This window comes from Sinocyclocheilus grahami, unplaced genomic scaffold (assembly GCF_001515645.1).
Source record: "Sinocyclocheilus grahami isolate Dianchi unplaced genomic scaffold, SAMN03320097.WGS_v1.1 scaffold407.1, whole genome shotgun sequence".
In the NCBI taxonomy this organism is placed as follows: domain Eukaryota; kingdom Metazoa; phylum Chordata; class Actinopteri; order Cypriniformes; family Cyprinidae; genus Sinocyclocheilus; species Sinocyclocheilus grahami.
In genome coordinates, this window is record NW_015505586.1 from 836,313 (window position 1) to 856,798 (window position 20,486).

Genomic DNA, 20,486 nt, shown 5'->3' on the forward strand with positions numbered 1-20,486 from the left:
ACTCATTGCAAGTTATCGCAAACGCTTGATTGCAGTTGTTGCTGCTAAGGGTGGCCCAACCAGTTATTAGATTTAGGGGGCTAACACTTTTTCACACAGGGCCATGTAATTTTGGATTTTGTTTCCCCTTAATAATAAAAACCTTCATTTAAAAACTACATGTTGTGTTCACTTGTGTTATCTTTTACTAATATTTAAATTAGTTTGATGATCTGAAACATTAAAGTGTGACAAACATGCAAAAAAAGTAAGAAATCAGGAAGGGGGCCAAGACTTTTTCACACCACTGTAATTGTCTTGATATAATGTAGATTTTATTCTATAGTTTTTGTTTTCAGAATTGCCTAGCGTGATTTCTGTTCAAGTATAAACAGAATATGAGATATGGATTCATATACCATTCCTTTACTCTCCTTTAGCCAAAGTCTTTAAATAGGTGGCCCAGATCTTGTCATAATCATCCTTATGCTCCTAGTCTTTCTTTCACTTCCATCCGTCTGTATTTGTGTGTACAACATGACCTGGAATACTAATTTGCCTGTCTTTCCCGCAGACACACTACACTGTGCCAGACACAGAGAAGGACCTGCAGGCTCTCCCTGCCACCATCGAGTGTGAACAACCCCAGCCTGACCTCTACAAGTATGAACTCCTCTAGCACAAACACTCACTTAGCCGAAATCCCTTTCGCTGCCTCATGATGAAACAGAAGGCATTGCGATCGTTCTTGAATATGTCAAGTCCAGTTTCAGCTCAGCTGTTCTCTGTAGGATGTTTGATTTCAGATCAGCAGCTAATGGTGTGATTCCATGGAAGAGTCAGACACTATCTAGCCTTTCTGTTTGAGTATAAGAACAAACAGACCTTGAAACAAACACAATTTGCAAGTTTAGAGAGGAAGTCCTTGGCCTCCAACTGTAATAGCAGTTTAACTCAGCAGCACCCCCTATCGTTAAAGCCTCTTTAGGCGGAAGAACATTTGCATTTCTGATTTCTGGAGCACCAGATGTCGCCTGCTAAAATTCAGTCTATAAAAAAAATTTCAAAGGGCTGTTGCCAATATGCCAGACTGTTGGGTCATCACCAATGAGCATCTTCCTTGTAATTGGTTCATTTCGTACAAGGCTCATTTGCATAGTGTACTGTACTAGAATACAGATATTATCATCAAGCTTCTTTAATGGGAAAGGAGTCTATATAAAACGAACGAAACGCTAATGCATGTGCATGATGGTGTCGGTTCTTTAACTCTACTGAATGTTTTCATTTTGACCTCATCAATTACTCTGATTACATTCCTGGGACGTCTGTGCATTCATTCTGTGTGTGTTTGTGGTTGAGAGAACATATATGAGCGTGTACGTGCTTGACTGGAGCTTGTTTGCTCTATTGCAGGTTTGTGGGTCGAATGCACATTTACAAGCCGGAGCAGGAGCCAGCAGTTAGGTGAGACCGCCTTTGGTCCGTTCCCATGGGCCCACTATATCCCACAGTACCTCCTAGTCACTTCAGCTCTGTCTTTTCCCTTTGCATTAGCCTCTGATCATTATTCCATCTACCCGTAACGCCATAGTAGCATTAAGGTAAAGCCGGCCTGGCAGCTTCTCAAGCCCACGCTGTTCTATTTGTCACTGGGCCGTTTGAAATGTTTTTATGAGTCTCTACGCCGTGTCCTTCACGAGAGCGAGCCAGGCCAAACCAGCCTACATATTTCCAGCAGTGCTGCTCATTAGGAGCCACTTTAACGCGGGTTTGGATGCCAGGATGCTTTATTGACATAATTGTTTGTTTTTATGGTTTAATTTAGATCTTTGGGCCCAGAGAACCTTCTCCTAAAAGGTGCTACGTTGAAAAACACCAAGAAGATTTATGGTAGGTCCTGGCACCTTTTAATTAGACGAAATATTTGATGACGAGGAATTGCATTCACCCGAATCACTCTTCGTTGCTTTTCCTTTTAAAGGTGTCGCAGTATACACGGGCATGGAGACGAAGATGGCACTCAACTACCAGGGCAAATCTCAGAAACGTTCAGCTGTTGAAAAGTAAGCGAGTGACAAGAGCGTCATTATACCCTAGTGTGCAGTCAGGTTGAAATATAAATTTTTGGATTATTAGCAATGTTAATTTGAATGATTTGATATTGATTGCAAATACCAAGATTGATCTGTGTGTAAAAATGTTGTCCCCACATTAATATTCCTGAATTAATATCAAATCGAGTGAATCAGTATGATGTGAATCAGAATTTAATTAAATGAATAACGTCTGCCAAAGTTCATATAGCTAATGTATAGTCATCTATAATACCTTTATGCAGAAATTTTATTTATTTATTTATTTTTATTAATTAATTAATTTAAATATATAGTAGTAATTAGGGCTGCCCCCAACTAAAGATTTTTCTGGTCGACCAGTAGTCGTTCATGTTAAGCAATTAGTAGACTAATCACACGTTTATATTAATAAACCATAAATCATAGTAATGAGCGTTTAATTGCCAATGTAGCGCACAAATAAGGTTTGCCACACTGACTTCGCCACGTCCTGTGGATTTTTTTTTTCTGCGACTAAAAAAAATGTGGTTGACTAAGCCTTTTCTCGTCGACTAATAGTCAACTATTAGGGGGCAGCACTAGTAGTAATGTAAAGTAAAATAATCTTTATTAAAATAAAATAGTGTGATGATGATGATAATTAAAATTTAATTATTTAAATTAAAAATAAGTGAATCAGGGAAACTTTAGTGTTGTTGTGCACTAAATGTTTTCTTAGCGTCTTATTTTGGCTTGTTTATATGCTTTTATATGTACATAACATAATTAAGTACATATGATCATGTGTATATTTTCTCGTCTTTGCAGATCCATCAATGCCTTTCTGCTGGTGTATCTGTGTATCCTCATCAGTAAAGCTGTTGTATGTACTACGCTAAAGTATGTATGGCAGAGCAAAGAAGGTCAGGATGAGCCCTGGTACAACCAGAAAACTCAGAAGGAGAAAGACACTAATATGGTGAGTAGTCTGTGGATTTCACATCTGACCGATTTGAACATGATTACATGAATTAATTAGCAACTCCCTCTATATCATCTGTCATTCTTGATGCAATTAATCTAAATTCTGAGCTAATCTGGTCTCAGGTGGCTGTGGTCAGCTCTTACACAGATCATACTTAATAAATCATAATTAGGGATTAGCTTTATGTTTAATCTTTGCTGTTCCAGCCATGATATTGTGTCTTTGAAGAGACTGAATGCAGGTGTTCTGTCTTTGTTTCAGTATTTGAAGATGTTTACAGACTTCCTCTCCTTCATGGTCCTCTTCAACTTTATAATCCCCGTGTCCATGTACGTAACCGTGGAGATGCAGAAATTCCTGGGCTCTTTCTTTATCACTTGGGATAAAGACTTCTTTGACCCGGAAATCCAAGAAGGCGCGCTTGTCAACACTTCAGACCTCAATGAGGAACTTGGCCAGGTTAGACACTTTGTTCAAACCTGAGTTCAGATCTGACTCTTTAGCTGTTTGTTTTCATATGTAGAATAAAATGTGTTTCAGATGATTTCAGAAGTCAACTATGACATGAATATCATCTGAGCTGTCCCTGGCTCTTCCATGGGTAGTGAGGTCATAGATCACCCTTGGCTGGTTATGTAGATGATTACTCTAAATTACAGGCCATGCTTCGTTAAACTGATTTATGCAAGCAGACTGGTTTTGTCACAAATTAATTGTCCGTCCTTATCCTCAGACTCTGTTAATTTGAGAACGTGCTTTATTGCCTGGGTTTATAGTCATTAAGGTCAGCATTTGTCTGCGCCCTGCAGGTGGAATATGTATTCACAGACAAGACGGGCACGCTGACCCAGAACAACATGGAGTTCATCGAGTGCTGTATAGACGGCTTCCAGTACAAACACAGAGACACCCGGTGCGAGCTGGACGGCTTCACTGTGACGGACGAACCTGTGAATAAACTGCAGCAAAAGGCTGGACAGGTGAGTTACACTCATTCGGAGACCCCAAGGACCTCAGATGGGATTGATTTTACATTTACGGATTGCATTGTTGGATGTGTACACCTCAATATGTAAACTGACTTTAAGCAGACCTCTTGAATTATAAATTATAAATCCTCTTGAGGCTGCGATATAAACAGAAAGGCAGTAAACGTCTAATGTTTGTGTTGGCAGGCTATGAAGGACTAAAGTTATGTGTATTTACTCCTTTTTATTTTTATTTTTTTAACGTACTCGTATTCATTATAAGCAGACAGTCCTTTGAGAGCACTTCTTTTGTGAGGGCCCTTGTCAGTGTGTAGTGCACATGATCTGTATACTAGGGTTGTCATAATACCAAAATGTTAGTAATCAATACTGATACCAGTGGAATTTCACTTTTCTCTACCAATTTTGATAAACAAATATGGTATTGTACTAACTACCTTTATATAAAAAAAGTTATATATTATATTATAAATATTAATGTTTATATATAAAATAATGATATTATAATAAATAATATAATGTTATTACATTATATATAACAAATGAAATTAAAACAGTGATGTAATCAAGTATTTCTTAATTGAGCTTAATTTAAAGTTAAACTTTTTTTTATTGAAATAAAGTCACTAATACACACTGAAAGTCTGTTCACACCAAGGATGATAACTATAAAGATAATGATAAAGATATAGTTCTAAAAATCGTTCTCAATGTTAAAGAATTGCAGAGTCCGCATCACAACAATAACGATAGAGGCACAGAGAAGCAATATCGTTGGAATCGCTTTCAGAACAATTTTTTCCAGCTGATGAATTTTTTCCAGCTGATGAAAAATAAAAACGTTGACACCCAATCAGAATCAATCCTGCTGTCACGAGCTTGAGAATTTAAAGCGGCAGATGAACAGATGATATCATCCGCTGGTGTGGATGCTAATATGGTTATCTTTATAGTTATCGATCTTGGTGCGAACGGGCCTTAATACTATTATAGTCTCTATTAAAAATGTTTATTCTACTTAAGTTGTCATTTTCATTTTATTTTATTTTTTTGTCAATTAGTTGTTTTTATTTTTCTATTATTTTTAAAATTGTATTAATTTTAGTACTTCATTCTAAACTTTTGTTTTTATTTCAGTTAGCTGCAAAGGCAACATTTCGAATAGTTTATCTAATATTTCGATTTAATTTTATTTCATTTTTTCCCCCGATTAACAACACTAATTCTCACAAATATGCATGTGTTCATAAAAAGAAGTGTCATTTTGTATGCCTCTTTATTTCAATCTATCAGGAGAAAGAGGAGTTGTTCCTGCGGGCCTTGTGTCTGTGTCACACGGTGCAGGTGAAGGAGGCTGGATCGGAAGAAGTACTTACGGACCAAGTTGACGGAATCGACGGGATGCAGCCCCAGCCAGAGGAGGAAAGAGGCTTCATCGCATCCTCTCCTGATGAGATCGCACTGGTCAGAGGAGCCATGGAGTAAGATAATGATATTTTTCTTTTTTGGTCTGATAATAACCCATGCTGGCGCTTACAGGCATAACTTCTCTCCTGTTCAGATATGGCTTCACCTTCCTTGGTCTGGAGAGCAAGAGCATGAAGATAAAGAACAGGGAAAATAATATAGAGGAGTAAGTTATGACCCTTGAAATTAGACACTCATTAAGAACAATGTTATTGCTAATGTCCTGCATTAGTACTTACACCCCTAGATGTTTTTAGGTTTTATCAAAAGTTTTATAGCAGTTAATATAAGATTTATCTAACGTTTCAGGTACAAGTTGCTCCATGTCCTAAACTTTGACCCAGTTAGACGGAGAATGAGCGTCATCGTGCAGACCAAATCAGGTGAGCTGGAGATCATTAGTGGTGCTTGCTATGGCTTTTGCTCATAATCAGGGTTATAGATTTGAATATACAAATAACACGTCCCACACTATTCCTCCTGGTGACTTGAATGATAGCTCAAACCATGTGAGGAGGGATGACCTTTTTAGCAATTTGACTTGGTGGATAAAGCAAGGAAAATGCCATAGGTTTGCATTAAAGCAGGGACCCTAGTACAGATTAGATTTTTTTTATTATTATATGATTTAAGTTCTTTTTGACACAATATTTTGTATCTTTGTTTTAGGTCATGTCTCTCTGTTAAGGTTAAAATGCTTCATGTATTTCACTTCAGAATGAATAGCTGCTAAGTACAAAATTGAATAATTGATACTAACAGTCACTAACCACTCAGAACACAGCAACCACTTAGCAACCCCCCTGAACATCTTCGCATTGTGCTTGTGAGTTTTGCAGATGATGACTCTGAATGTCTCTCACCTCTGTCTTCTACGGTTTATTTAGGGGAGACATTGCTTTTCTGTAAGGGAGCTGATTCTTCCATCTTCCCAAGAGTCAAACCAGAGGAGGTGGACAGGATTCGCATGCATGTTGAGCGAAATGCAACGGTACTGCAATAGATTTCAGCATGATAATGTCTTGCAGCGTCTTTAAAGGGGTCATATGATGCGATTTTCAAGTTTTCCTTTCTCTTTGGAGTGTTACAAGCTGATTGTGCATAGATAAGATCCCTGAAGTTGGAAAGACTAAAGTCTCAAAATCAAAGAGATATTCTTTATCAAGGATTAGATGACCAGTTTGATTTTTATACTGAAATGAAGCATAAACCTCCTTCATTATATATCTGTGTTGAAAGAGACATCCTGTAGAGACAATAAATATTGAAAAGGTCAGTCAATTTTGGCCTAATGGCGTGTTTTTGCTCACCAGGAGGGTTACCGTACACTGTGTGTGGCCTATAAGCAGCTGAGTGCTGAAGAATATGCCGTGGCAGACACTGGGCTGAGGGAGGCTAGACTGACTCTCCAGGACAGAGAACAGAAACTCATGGCCATGTATAACCAGGTGGAGACGGGCATGAGTTTGATTGGAGCGACCGCTGTGGAGGACCGGTTGGTGACCCAAATTGGTATTTATGCCATGTTGTTTTTTTCAAAGGAATATTTTGAATAGCCTAACGTCTTAACATCTTGTGTTCCAGACTTCAGGAGGAGGCAGCAGAGACCATGGAGGCCTTGCAGGGTGCTGGGATGAAGGTTTGGGTGCTGACGGGGGACAAAATGGAGACGGCAAAGTCTACCTGCTATGCCTGTCGTCTGTTCCAGCGGGGTACAGAGCTATTGGAACTGACTGTGCGGACACTGGAGGATGGGAGGTTAAAGCGTGAGGAGAAACTTCTTGAGTTGTTACGGGACTACCATAGAAGAGCAGTGCAGGACGCCCCACCTGTCAAAGCTGGGGTCACCAGGTCAGACCCTTGACCTACTGGCTTTGTCGTAAATGTTTGATACAGTTTAGAAATGTAATATGACTACATAGACTACTTCAGATTTATTTAATTTCAACTGATGCTGATAAATAAAGGAGAAAAAGATGTAGTACACAATATAGAATTTTTAATTGCTTGTGCTTATTTCCCTTTTTGAAATAAAATAAATTGCTTAGATTTTGCGTCACGCTATTTATTTAATGTTAATCTTAAGCAAATCTCAAAATGAATATCAATTTTTATACTTTATATTTTTTTATTATTTTTATACTCTAAATCAGTGGTCACCAACCTTTTTAGGCCCAAGATCCCTGACCTCGGCCTTTATGAAAGACAAGATCTACCTATTGAAGGATTGATAGAAAAAGACATCCCAGAATGTGCTTCAAATTTGAGGCCTTTTACTTAGTATTTTAATTAGTGATGCGCTGATCATAGCTGATTCAGATTTTCTTTTCTTTCTTTCTTTTTTTTTAACTAGCAAATTGGATACTGATACTGATTTTTAAGCAAATTTATTTATTTGCTTTATAACAAACAAACTTGCTTTAAACAAAAATATCTAGCCATTTGAAATTAGAGGCAACCACTGCATTTTAATCATGATCTGCACGGACGCACTCTCTGACAGCAGGTGGCGCCTATGAACAGGGTTGCCAGGTCGCGATCGACGGGTTGGCGACCACTGCTCTAAATTATTTAAAAGCCATGTCCTAATTTACTTGTAGCATTTGAAACTATTTTAATTTTTTGTGTTTTATATTTATTTAGACAAAATTGTGTATCAATATCAACCATTTATCAGTTATTGGTCATAACATGAAAATAATTGTCAGTTTATCATATTGGCCAGAATTTTAATATTGGTATCTCTCTAGTACAATTGTGCAGTATATTTAATGACCTCTAATTTAGTGTCATTTTTGTCCTGCAGGAGCTGGTCTACTGCAAATCAGGATTACGGCTTCATCATAGATGGGGCGACGTTGTCGTTAATGATGAACCCACCGCGTGAGGCGGATGCCAGTCAGTACAGGAGCCTCTTTCTGCAGATCTGCCAGAACTGCACTGCTGTGCTCTGCTGCCGCATGGCCCCCCTGCAGAAAGCTCAGGTCACACCTGCAGACCAGCGTTTCAGCGGCTCTTTATGATGCTTATAATAACATGCACTTATACTTTATGAATTAGTTGGCTAAAATTCTCTTTTATCCAATTTAGATAGTGAAGATGGTGAAGAACTCCAAAGGTTCCCCAATCACTCTCTCCATTGGCGATGGGGCCAATGATGTTAGCATGATCCTTGAGGCACATGTGGGCATTGGTGAGTTATGATGCTGAAAATTCAGCTTTGCCATAAGAATACATTTTAAAATACATTAAAATATATATAAAAAACAGTTGTTTCACAATAGTAGTTTTTAACTATATATTTTTTTATTAAAGTGATCACAGCTTAATCAGCATTTTTTTCAAAGATGGAGTGTAATGTTGCTATTGTGTGATCAGGTATTAAAGGTAAGGAGGGCCGTCAAGCTGTGAGGAACAGTGACTACGCCATTCCTAAACTCAAGCACTTAAAGAAGCTTTTGCTAGCTCATGGGCATCTCTACTATGTGCGCATTGCGCATCTCGTCCAGTACTTCTTTTATAAGGTACGTCTGGCATCCAGTGGACCCTGTTTCAGTCTGTAAATATAAATGTAGTTGTTTTAGTGAATCCTTTTGAAGTTTTAAACATTTTCTTCTTCTCTCCTGCAGAATCTTTGCTTCATCTTACCTCAGTTCCTGTACCAGTTTTTCTGTGGATACTCTCAGCAGGTACAGTATGTACAAATAAAGGGCTTTTTAGAAGACTATGTCCCAGCAGGTCCCTCTCCTCTGCTCTTTCCTTTGCAACTTTCCTCTGAATTTCTCTCTCTCTCTGCCCTTCTTTCTTCTGATATATATAACAAGCACAAACTAATACAAAAATGCATTTAGCTTTGGTGTAGTGGTTAGTGGTTAGTGCTTGTGCAGATTTTGCCTAGGCACTCAACAAACTCAGATAGGGGTTTAAATCTGGCCTGCATTGTGTTCGATTGTGTTTCTTTCTCCTCTAGTAGAGCCCTTTCACTTCTGCTTTTGCCTTCTATAAAAAAAATCCAGTTAAATCTAAAAAAAAGATTAGTGGCTCAGAAGTCTCTGTGATTCCCTATAATTGGGTCTCGACCTCACATTTTCCAGCATGTGTTTTGTGTATATATATCAAGTGACTATCGCATGCGCCGCCACACAGTCAGTTTCCCTCTCTTTGTTGTGTGCATATGTGTGATCTCCTTAACGTGGTATTAATCTCCCCGGTGCCCCGTCCTTTCCCTCATTCCCCTTCCCAGCCCCTGTACGACGCAGCCTATCTGACGATGTACAACATATGCTTCACCTCCATGCCCATTCTGGCCTACAGCCTGCTGGAACAGCACATATCCATGGAGATTCTGCTGGACAACGCCGCCCTCTACAGGTAGCACTCTGCACTGCAGCTCTTCTGCTTATTTCATTTGTACTGTGCTGTTGCTGATACACTGTGTTCTTACAGAGAAATAGCCAATAATGCCATGTTACGCTGGCGCCCTTTCCTCTACTGGACAGTATTAGGAATTTTTCAGGGTCTTCTGTTCTTCTTTGGTGTCCGTTTCTTGTTCAGCAATCCAGCCTTACAGGATAATGGGCAGGTTAGAGATGGTTGTGCTTTTTAATATGTCTGTGAATAAAAAAATTGGGAATTGCATTTGATTTACTCCTTCCTTTTTTAGGTCTTTGGAAACTGGTCTTATGGAACAATTGTCTTTACCGTCCTTGTTTTTACTGTTACATTGAAGGTTGGTGGCTTGGTTGGTCTATAACTATAAAAAGTGACTCAGATCTTCATTTGTCAGAGACTGACTGTTTTCCCTCTGTCAGCTGGCTCTGGACACACGGCACTGGACGTGGATCAACCATTTTGTGATATGGGGATCTTTGGCTTTCTATGTTTTCTTCAGTTTCTTCTGGGGAGGCATCATATGGTGAGCAAACGTTTAAGTCGGTATGAAACAGAAATCGTCTGCAGAAATCTGCAGCTCAACTGTTGATCATTTCCAGTCAGCTTTTATTGTAGAATGAAGTTGTATGGTCTATATCTTTCCTTCTCTCTCTTATTTCCTAGGCCGTTTTTGAAGCAGCAGCGTTTGTACTTTGTGTTTGCCAACATGCTGAGTTCAGTGTCTGCCTGGCTGGTTATCATCATCCTCATCCTCCTCAGTCTGCTGCCAGAGATCCTTTTGGTGGTCCTTCGCAAGCCCAGAGGCCCCCATTCACGACAGGTATACCTCTTCCTCCCTTTTCCTTTTTGAATTCTACCTTTCTACCATATCCATCCGATTCTCTGTTATTCCCCCTGATTTAATTACTCTTCTGTTCTTCCTTCATCTTACACTGTGTCCTAACCAGGCGTAATGTGACACAGTCACAGCCAATAAGAAGATATTTGATGTTGTACGTTTACGTGAAGCAGGATTTTGGGACCAGTCTGAGTGACTGGTTTGCACAAAAACTGATTTACATGAAAGCGCGGTAGCTTTTATTACTTGTTGCTTTATCACGTCACACCTGGTTGGTACTCGGTTACATTTTTCTTTGAACCCAGAATTACCTCCCTGCTTTTGGTTTATCCATACCAGCCAAATTTGACCTTATTTTACCTTTTAAGACCTTAAACTTTTTTTTTTCTTATACTCTGTCACTTCTCCAGCATCTGTTTTCTTTACTTCCCCCTCACTCTCATGAATTAAACCATTGACTTTTTTCCTAACAGAAGTCTTGCCTTGTTTTAAGGCTCTGAATGGTTTGGATTGTTGTGATTGGTCAAACAGACAGGAAGTCAATCAGTCTAATTGTTACTATCACTCTTCTTCGATGTCCTCTCATTGAGTCCTGTAGATTTTTGTTCCGTGTATCGCTCTGATTGAAATGCCCTTTATTCCATTAGTCAAGCACAAATTCTTCCATCACCCTGTGCTGCTGTGAGTGGCTACCCAACCAGTTAACATGTAACAAAGTTAGAATCAATAAACAATAATTAGACCGCTCCAATCATTTGAATTATTCAGAGGAAGTAAGCACACACTGTAGGCAGTCTCTGTTGTTAGTGACACTAGTTAAGCAGCCTTTCAGGCCAGAGATGAGCATACGGTGCCAATCTGCCCCCTGCCTCCTCACAGGTAGGTGCTGCGACCTTTCCAAGTATGCCGCATGTCAATTAAAACCACCAGTGGAGAGAAAATGGAATGTATGGTCATGTCTTAATTACTTGATCTAGTAATGTCATTTATTCAGTTGTAAACCTTAATAATAAATGTAGAATTTATAGTCTAATGAATTTCATTGGAAACATGGGAAACATGACCTTTATTGACCAATGTAACTTGTAATATGCAAAATTATAACTTGTGTGTAGAGGTTATATCTATATATACAGTGGGTACGGAAAGTATTCAGACCCCCTTAAATTTTTCACTCTTTATTATATTGCAGCCATTTGCTAAAATCATTTAAGTTAATTTTTTTTCCTCATTAATGTACACACAGCACCCCATATTGACAGAAAAACACAGAATTGTTGACATTTTTGCAGATTTATTAAAAAAGAAAAACTGAAATATCACATGGTCCTAAGTATTCAGACCCTTTGCTGTGACACTCATATATTTAACGCAGGTGCTGTCCATTTCTTCTGATCATCCTGGAGATGGTTCTACACCTTCATTTGAGTCAAGCTGTGTTTGATTATACTGATTGGACTTGATTAGCAAAGCCACACACCTGTCTATATAAGACCTTACAACTCACAGTGCATGTCAGAGCAAATGAGAATCATAAGGTCAAAGGAACTGCCTGAAGAGCTCAGAGACAGAATTGTGGCAAGGCACAGATCTGGCCAAGGTTACAAAAAAAATTCTGCTGCACTTAAGGTTCCTAAGAGCACAGCGGCCTCCATAATCCTTAAATGGAAGACATTTAGGACGACCAGAACCCTTCCTAGAGCTGGCCATCCGATTTACAGTCACTCCTACACTACTGTTCAAAGTTTGGGGTCAATACATTATTTTTTTCCCGTGAAGGAATTAATACTTTTTTTTTTTTTTTACATAGATTACATTTAAAATCTTACAAAATTGAAATAACTGCAAGTATTTAGGGCTTTATCTTCATCCAAGTATTAAAAAAAAAAAAAGTTTCTTTATAAATATTTAAGCATCTCACCTTTTTAAAATTATTTATATTGAGAATAGATTTTTATTGAGCAGCAAATCAGCATATTAGAATGATTTCTGAAGGATCATGTGACACTGAAGACTGGAGTAATGATGCTGATAATTCAGCTTTGCATCACAGGAATAAATTAAAGTAGAAAAAAATGAAATGTTTCACAGTATTGCTGTGTTTAATGTATCTTTGAGTAAGTAAATGCAGCCTTATAAACATAAATCTTACCAGCCCCAAACTTTTGAACGTTAGTGTATTGTAGAGTTTTTTTTGTTGTTGTTGTAAATTCCTGATAGTTTAATATTTAATCTGCAGACCATAAATATCTTACAGGATTTGTGTGCCAAGTAATTTCCACTAGAAACTTTTGTTTGTTTATAACTCAAAGAAAGCCCAGTCACTCATTTATGCTGAGCTTATCAATATTCTGCTGAATCAAACTGCACATACTGAAGGTTCTAGTTACTGGAGCTTTATAATATTTACTCTTGGTTCTGTATCTCTTCTCCCTTAACTTTATACCCACTTTTTCTTACCCTTGACCTTCCTTTAATTTTCCTGTCCTCTTTGGCTCACCTGTGTGCTGTGCTGTAGATGAAACAACGGCTTCCATCCTCTGGAACATCCACTATCTTCATGCTGTCACAGACTGCTAGCACTCACAGCTTTTCCTGGAGTGACTGAGGTCTCTCTGCCTGCTCCTTTTCTGCTTTTTGTCTCACTGTCCTTCCTCCTTTGGTTTGCCTGTCTGTATCTTCAGTGTCCTGCCTGCTGTCTCTCCACCTGCTTGTCTCTGCTTCCTCTTTGTGAGGGGGTGTTCGCTAGCTAGGTTGTTCTACTCTGGTACAAACGTGTTTGTCATGGGTGCTGGGTTTGGATTGTCAGTCAAAATATGTACCACAGTGGCTTTTTTTTTTTGAGTGGGTGTTTGTCTTGAGGCGTTGTGCAAGAATTGTCCCCTGGAGTTGAGTCGTGGTGGTGGTGGTGGGTGGTCCTCCGTGTGCGTCTGTAAGGGCTGCAGGGTATGATGGGGAATCCTTCAGCTGCCTGTTCCCGGTGCCTGCTGTCTCTGCATGCCCAGCCAGGAGAATGTGGCACATAAACATACAGGGTTTCCTGCATGCGTGCTCGGCCCAGCCTGCACCGCTCCTCACCCAAACCACTGACTTTCTGGATGCATCAGTGCTGGTTGATTCAGAATGTGATTTTGTGTGTATGTGAGAGAGAGAGAGAGAGAGAGTTTATCATGTTAGAATTGGGGATTTCACAAAACAAAGAAAGGGACATTTTTAGTTTGGACAATTTAAATAATTTGATATGTAATTTAAAAGACAATACAGTAATTAGCATATTTTCATGATTAACCAAAAACATCATAATGTGATTAATCATTATTATTATTATTATTTCTTTATCATGTAAAATTAGGCCCCAAATAGGGTACTACAGAATGGCTTTGGGTGTCAAACTCATTAGTCTACACTTGTCTCTCTGGGTTATAATTACAATTTTACTTGTTGTACATCGTCAATTTTACTACCCAAATATTGTATTAAAAATAATGTGATATACAGTATCGTTCAAAAGTTTCAGATTGGAGATAAGATTTTTCAGTGTTTTTGTAAGAAGTATCTAATGCTCACCTTGACTGGATTTATTTGATGAAAAACAGTAATATTTTAAAATATTATTACAATTTAAAATAACTATTTTCTATTGTAACATATTTTAAAATGGTTTATTCCTTTGATGATAGTAGATAATAGTTTTTCCAGTCTTCAGTGTCACATGATCCTTCAGAAATCATTCTAATATTCTGATTTGATGCGCAAGAAGCAGTTGTTGTTATTATCATTGATGAATAGGAAATTCAAAAGCAGCATTTATTTGAAATATAAATATTTTATGACATTGTAAGTGTATTTACTGTCACTTTTTAATAAAAGTATTGAAAAAAATCTTACTGAGCCCAGACTTTAGAACGGAAGTGCAGTTAGAATCAATTATTTGGCACGTTTTCCAAAAGCACTGAAAGAATTGCTAATTAAATCATTAAGAAACTGGAATCATTATGTGAATTCGTCTTCATTGGTTAATATTGTTTGAGTGACTTTTTTGTGTGGTCATATTCATAATCTAGTAAAATGGCCATTATCATTTCTACCATGAAGGATAATCTATATGGAAATTAAAAACATGCATAAACATGTGGCCTCAAATATGAAATCTCATAATTGTAAACGTCCTTCACAGTGTTTTGTCTTCTTTTTGAAGAAGGATGTACTGTATATCAGTTTTGTGTTTGGGGGTGTGTTGTGTGTGTGTGTGTGTCTGATCCATCCTGTCCTAAGTGTCTTTCACCCCCCTTCCCACCCTTTCAGAAAAAGCCAAGTCAGTCGAATGTGGGGGGCAGCCAGTCCTCTCAGCCTTCAGCCAGACCCCTGCTCATGAGAACCTTTTCAGACGAATCCAATTCTGTCATATAAACAGGTACAAGACCCCAGACTTTCCAATCAGAGCCCTAATTGAGTGACTTACCCTAGCCATCCACAAGGGATTTGCCTCCTATAGTCGGTGCAGTTCCTCCCCTTGGGTTCAGTCGGCCCCCTCTGTGGGATGATTTTAATTTCCTCTGAATTCTGCTGTGGAAATTCTCCCTACCTCAGGATGAACTCACATCAGTTGGCTGAAAAGACATTTAGTCTGACATTTACAAAAAATACACACTGCAGCTCAACGGCCTCACACTTTTTCAGTGCTTGGTATTGCAGAAATATTTTCCCATTAAGTTTCTCCATAAAGATTTAAAATTCTGTGATTCTACATAATCTTCGGGATTATGTAATGTCATATGTAAACGGGAATTTTGTAATAGAAAATCAGTCTGGAATTTTTTAACATTGTTTTCTCTATGGACAGTTTTAATGGGATTTTTCTAATGTAATCCCGCTGTTGGACCTATACACAAGTATTTATTTAAGTACTAAAATAATAGCCCACAATGCTGTACTGTTGACCGTAAAGGAATTGGAAAACAAGCTGAAGGAAAATAATGAATTGGTGAATATTAAATTATCCTTTCAGCCTGCCAGGGGAAGCTCCGCCCCTCATTATGTCATGCATGTGCTCCTCAAGTAACCTGGGATTGGGTCCTTATTAACTGACTAAATCAGTCCTCTGTCACGTCGTTCTGGTTAATCTCATCCGGGTTTATTTGTGTGTGTGAATGAGTGTGTAGTGTAATACTTGAAACAGCGTAATGTTGGTCTTATTGTGTCTCTTGCTCTACTGGGTATTTGTGTGGTGTGGTAGTTGTTGTGTTTGTAATTGTAATTTTTTTGATTTTCTTTTGTGACAATGGAAGTCGTTTAACCCGCCTGATGGCTGTCTAACCTTTGTATGACATTATTTTGGTTTCAGTGATTGTTTCCCTGCATTAATGCTTTGCATTCTGCATGCTGCTATGCTAGTTTTGCATGTTTATCTGTGCCAAAAGCTTTTGGGGTCAATTTGTGATGATTGTAATAAGCTTTTGGGGAGGCTGTAGATAGGAGGTACTCACCAGCATTAAACTTGCTTTCTGTTCTTCTCAGCTGTCAGAGGATTCCTCGACTGACACATACAGGTAAAGTGCTCAATATGATCAAAAGAAATGTTCTGGGTTCAACACAAGTTAATTCTTAAACATCTGCGTTTACCGACAAATTCACCCAAAATAATTACATCTGTAATGTGAAACCAAAAAGTACATCTGACAATTCATTGGACAATTTTGGCTTTCTAATAGCAGAGATAACACATTTTGAATGGAAAATATAAATCCATTCATAGTTGCTAATGCATTTATAAACACCTTTTTTATATTAAAAAATATAGTTTACATTAATGTTTGTTACAATTATTTATGATTATTTCTCTTTTACTCTTAAACAGAGAACAGTCCAAATTCCACAGGTTTTCAACAGGCTTTGTATTGTAAAAGTACAGATTAAACATCTGCAGCCTTGTATTTCCACCTCACCTCCGTGCCCAAATCAAAAGTGAATTGCGGGTGTTAACATTTTTGTCAAAAGGGAATGCCACAGCCCTTTTTCTCTTGCCATGCAGCACAGATTTCAGAAAAAGTTTCTCCTTTCTACTTCATAGACAGCCCAGTTTTATTAAAAGCCCAAATCGGCAGCTATCAGTTATAGTGATTGACAGCATATCTGACATTGAGTACTTGTTTGAAATCCAGAACATTTCTTAAACCAGGATTCACATCAGCATTTTATTTGGTCTAGTATTATGAGTGAATCATTCCTGGCCACCAGATCCTCCTCTGATTAGGATGGTTCTTTGGTGCATATGAGTTTGATTTGGTTTAGGGTTGGTGTTGTGTGCAGAATGATCTGGGTTTGGTTATTTTTGATGAATCAATCAAATAAGAGATGTACACCGTTGCTAATCACATCTTTCCTATTCAACTGTTAAATACATTTCTACACGTGTGCTAAAGAGATTTGTGTGGTGATGTTTTTGTGCACCGCAGATGGCTGCTGTCACACCTCTCTCCTACAAGCATCTGAAGGAGCGCTACTGATGGGCACGGACAGCCTTGGGTTAAGACTACTGACCGGACCCTCACATCTGCCAGGGTCGCTGCCCTTCTTCCTGCCTGTTTAAATGAAACATGACAATGGAACCAATTTAAACTGCTTTTCTGTTACATCTTATCCTAAAGCCTTCCATTCCAGCACGATTCCTCAAGAACTGTTTTCACACCGTTTTCTGCCCTGCCCTACTGCCAAACTCTCATATTCAACCCTACCGGGATGAATGTGTCGTCAGTAGCGCTCGACTGCTACAGAATGTACCAACATCCTTATTGGTTCTCTTGCATGATCGCCCCAAAAAAGTCCCATAAATGCCACTTTCCATACTTTGTAGGCAGTCGGCCCCTTTTGTGATCGGTTACCAGGTGTGATCACAATCCCAAATCGTAGTTTAGAGTTTTGTGATATGTAGCTGTTCGAGATCCCTAAATGTGAGCTCTCTAAGATGCTGCACTGCGGGCCCTGACCCTATGGGTATAAAAGCTGCCTTTCAACAACTTGCTGTTTGTTCGACCACATGGAGATCTGGGATATCCCACGAAGTCCAACAACTCTGTATGTGTACTTGTGTGTATGTGAGAAATCGAAAGTCAATTTCAGATTTTCTTCTTATAACGTATTGTCACAGTCTTTCGATGTTACTCTTTGTTGAAACGGGGATCAGTTTACAGTTGGGTTACAAATTGTACAAGTGGGAAAAAAAGTATGGAAAAAAAAAAGTGTTGCTTGATGCCAAAAAAAAAAGAGAGAATCCATTAAAACGGGCGACCGGCTCTCTTCAGTTTTTCCTTGAGGATGAATTATCCATTGTTACAGCATATGCTAGTATTGGTTCTCGATGCAAAGTTAATAGCATATTTCAGATTGAGTCTGAGTTAAGCATCCATTCACTTTTTACCCATTAATGACATATATATTGAATGTGTCAGCTTTATATACCAGGCCAGTGCTCCAAAACACGCTTTCACGTCCACATGCATACATTTCACTTTTGAGGAAACTGAATGAATCTTATGCATATTGAAAATCATGTCTGCCCTCTAGTGGTTTGGAGGGCTTGTAATCTTCATTCTACTTTCTTCGCTTCTGAATACATTCCATTTCTATGTGCCATAATTTCAAACACTTTTTAGATTATAATTGAATTATTTGTGACTCTATTTGACATATTTATTGTACATTGTAATTATTCTCACAAATGTTGTATTTTTGTCAGGTATTTCTTTCTCTTCTTAAATTAATCATTATCAGCTTGTGCCAACTGATTTTTTATTTTATTATTCTTTTAACCTGTGCAATCCGCTGTTGAACAGATTGAGTTTCTATATCCAGACCCTGTAGACCAGCAGCTCTGGGCTCTTTCTCTGATCAGAGATCAGTCCTATAGACCCTCTCTTAATATATGGTGTGTGTGAATGCAACTGAAATCTCTGTGTCCCTTTAAAATGAATGAACTATTCCATTCTTCTTTCTGCTTGTAGCCCAAAATGGGTGTTAAAAGAGCCACTGCCTGGCATGTTCTGTAATCGGGCACATTTTTGTTATGTTTCTCCTAAAACAATGCCATATGAAAGATGCACCATTCCTGCTTCAGCTATCTTCAAGCGTGTATGTGGATTATCCAAGGGAAAGTGGTGTGTGTTAGACCTCTGACTGTGTCATGATGCTAAGCATCTTAAGCTCAGCTCCCAATCTTGGGCCGGGCTTAATCCAGCTGTATCACAGCCCTGTGATAAATTAGCTTTCCAGAGAAAATATATCAGAGCTCTATTTACATTTGCTTTCAGCTAGACAGGGGAGGCCAGTTGGTGTGATGTTTCATTGTGAACATTAGTCCAACGTGAGCCCATTTTTGTTTTTCTCGGTGCATGTGTGACTACTAATGCCACCACTGGACAGAACCCTGGTGAGCACATACACACTCACACCAAGATGAAGACACATCCATGTGTTTGTTAAGCTCAGTTTGGGAGGGGAAAACAGAACTTGCCTGCAATGTTTGAAATTACCAAACAGACCTTTAAATTACTCCAGAGATGCTATTTTCAAAGCTTATAATAATTATTGGATTCTCGTGTTGCCTGAAATATATATAAATATTTGATTGTATTTTTAATGAAACTTTTTGAGCCACTTTTCATAAAAAAAAATAAATAAATAAAAAAGGCTGAAAAAGGCGGCCTGATTGTGGAGCATGAGGCAGGGCTCAGGTGCATTGCTGTGAAATGAATCAGGCACTAGCACGGTCAGCCCTGCTTCCTCCATCCTGTCCCTCAGGCTCCAGCTGATCTGAATGTACCTCTCAAGACCAGTCTGTTTCAAACTTTTTTCTTTAATAAAAGCTGTTTTGAAAGACATTTGTGTCTGAAGTTTTATATTTTTTTCTAAACCATGTAGAAATGTTATACATGTGCTTTATAGGGCTTCAGAGTAACTGAAACAGCATCATAATATTGGTTTAAAAATGAATTTGTCACACTATTGGACTTAATGGACAAAAGCTTAAAGAAAAGTTACTAAATAAAAAAAATTGTCACCAGTTACAGCTAGGGATGCTCCGATCGATCGGCCGGAGATCGGTATCGGCCGATAATCACATTTTATGACTCGATCGGTACTCACTAACTTGGCCGATCTCACAAACCGATCACAATTTGATGACGTCAACTCGTGACGACGTACATGATGCGTCGGGACATAAATGATTTGGCACCGCAATCATGTCATCACGGATGTGGAAATGCAATGACGTTTCGAGAAACAATGAAAAATTCACTATTTGTCGTGTATGTTTTGCATGATGATATGATGAATGGATGGTTAATTTTTAACAGCATATTCAGTGACGTTAGAGCTGATCTGTTCCTCACTGCACAGGTCTGCGGCGTGTTACGGCTCCATGGGAACCAAAGCTGATCGTGGTTAATGCCGCGGCACGTTTCTGAAGAGGCTCTGCGCGCTGCTTGGCTAAAAATAGTCTTTTGTGAGTTGTCACATTGTGGAGGACGGAACAAAACCTCGTCGGAGCTGTAAGGGATAACGGTAACATAATACGCTGATCGTGGGCTGCTTTTAAATGAACATTTATTTATAAAAACAAAATATCTTCTTTGGCTATATTAGCCTACTCAACAGCATTAACACAGGCTTTACTCCTTTCAAACTTTATCTGGAATGTCACCGTTTCTGTCACTGCAACTTCCCGATCAGGCGAACGAACACACACACACACACGAAATCGTCTGCCTCATGAAAAAATT

At 38.6% G+C, this 20,486-nt stretch overlaps 1 protein-coding gene across 1 annotated transcript in view; it reads left to right on the forward strand.

Annotated features, from left to right (window-relative positions):
- LOC107550735 (phospholipid-transporting ATPase IG-like) overlaps positions 1-19,581 on the forward strand; it is a 21,421-nt gene extending 1,840 nt beyond the window's left edge. Inside the window, exons 2-25 of the mRNA XM_016232099.1 lie at positions 554-642; positions 1,396-1,446; positions 1,808-1,872; positions 1,964-2,045; positions 2,865-3,015; positions 3,283-3,480; positions 3,831-4,001; positions 5,304-5,491; positions 5,572-5,643; positions 5,787-5,860; positions 6,365-6,468; positions 6,791-6,972; positions 7,062-7,328; positions 8,284-8,461; positions 8,568-8,670; positions 8,856-9,001; positions 9,107-9,166; positions 9,721-9,848; positions 9,924-10,059; positions 10,141-10,206; positions 10,289-10,392; positions 10,533-10,689; positions 16,225-16,256; positions 17,163-19,581. Of these exons, the coding sequence (XP_016087585.1) occupies positions 554-642; positions 1,396-1,446; positions 1,808-1,872; positions 1,964-2,045; positions 2,865-3,015; positions 3,283-3,480; positions 3,831-4,001; positions 5,304-5,491; positions 5,572-5,643; positions 5,787-5,860; positions 6,365-6,468; positions 6,791-6,972; positions 7,062-7,328; positions 8,284-8,461; positions 8,568-8,670; positions 8,856-9,001; positions 9,107-9,166; positions 9,721-9,848; positions 9,924-10,059; positions 10,141-10,206; positions 10,289-10,392; positions 10,533-10,689; positions 16,225-16,256; positions 17,163-17,199 (2,841 nt within the window). The 3' untranslated portion in view covers positions 17,200-19,581. The remainder of the gene's footprint in view (positions 1-553; positions 643-1,395; positions 1,447-1,807; positions 1,873-1,963; positions 2,046-2,864; positions 3,016-3,282; positions 3,481-3,830; positions 4,002-5,303; positions 5,492-5,571; positions 5,644-5,786; positions 5,861-6,364; positions 6,469-6,790; positions 6,973-7,061; positions 7,329-8,283; positions 8,462-8,567; positions 8,671-8,855; positions 9,002-9,106; positions 9,167-9,720; positions 9,849-9,923; positions 10,060-10,140; positions 10,207-10,288; positions 10,393-10,532; positions 10,690-16,224; positions 16,257-17,162) is intronic.
- The last annotated feature ends 905 nt before the right edge of the window (positions 19,582-20,486 follow it).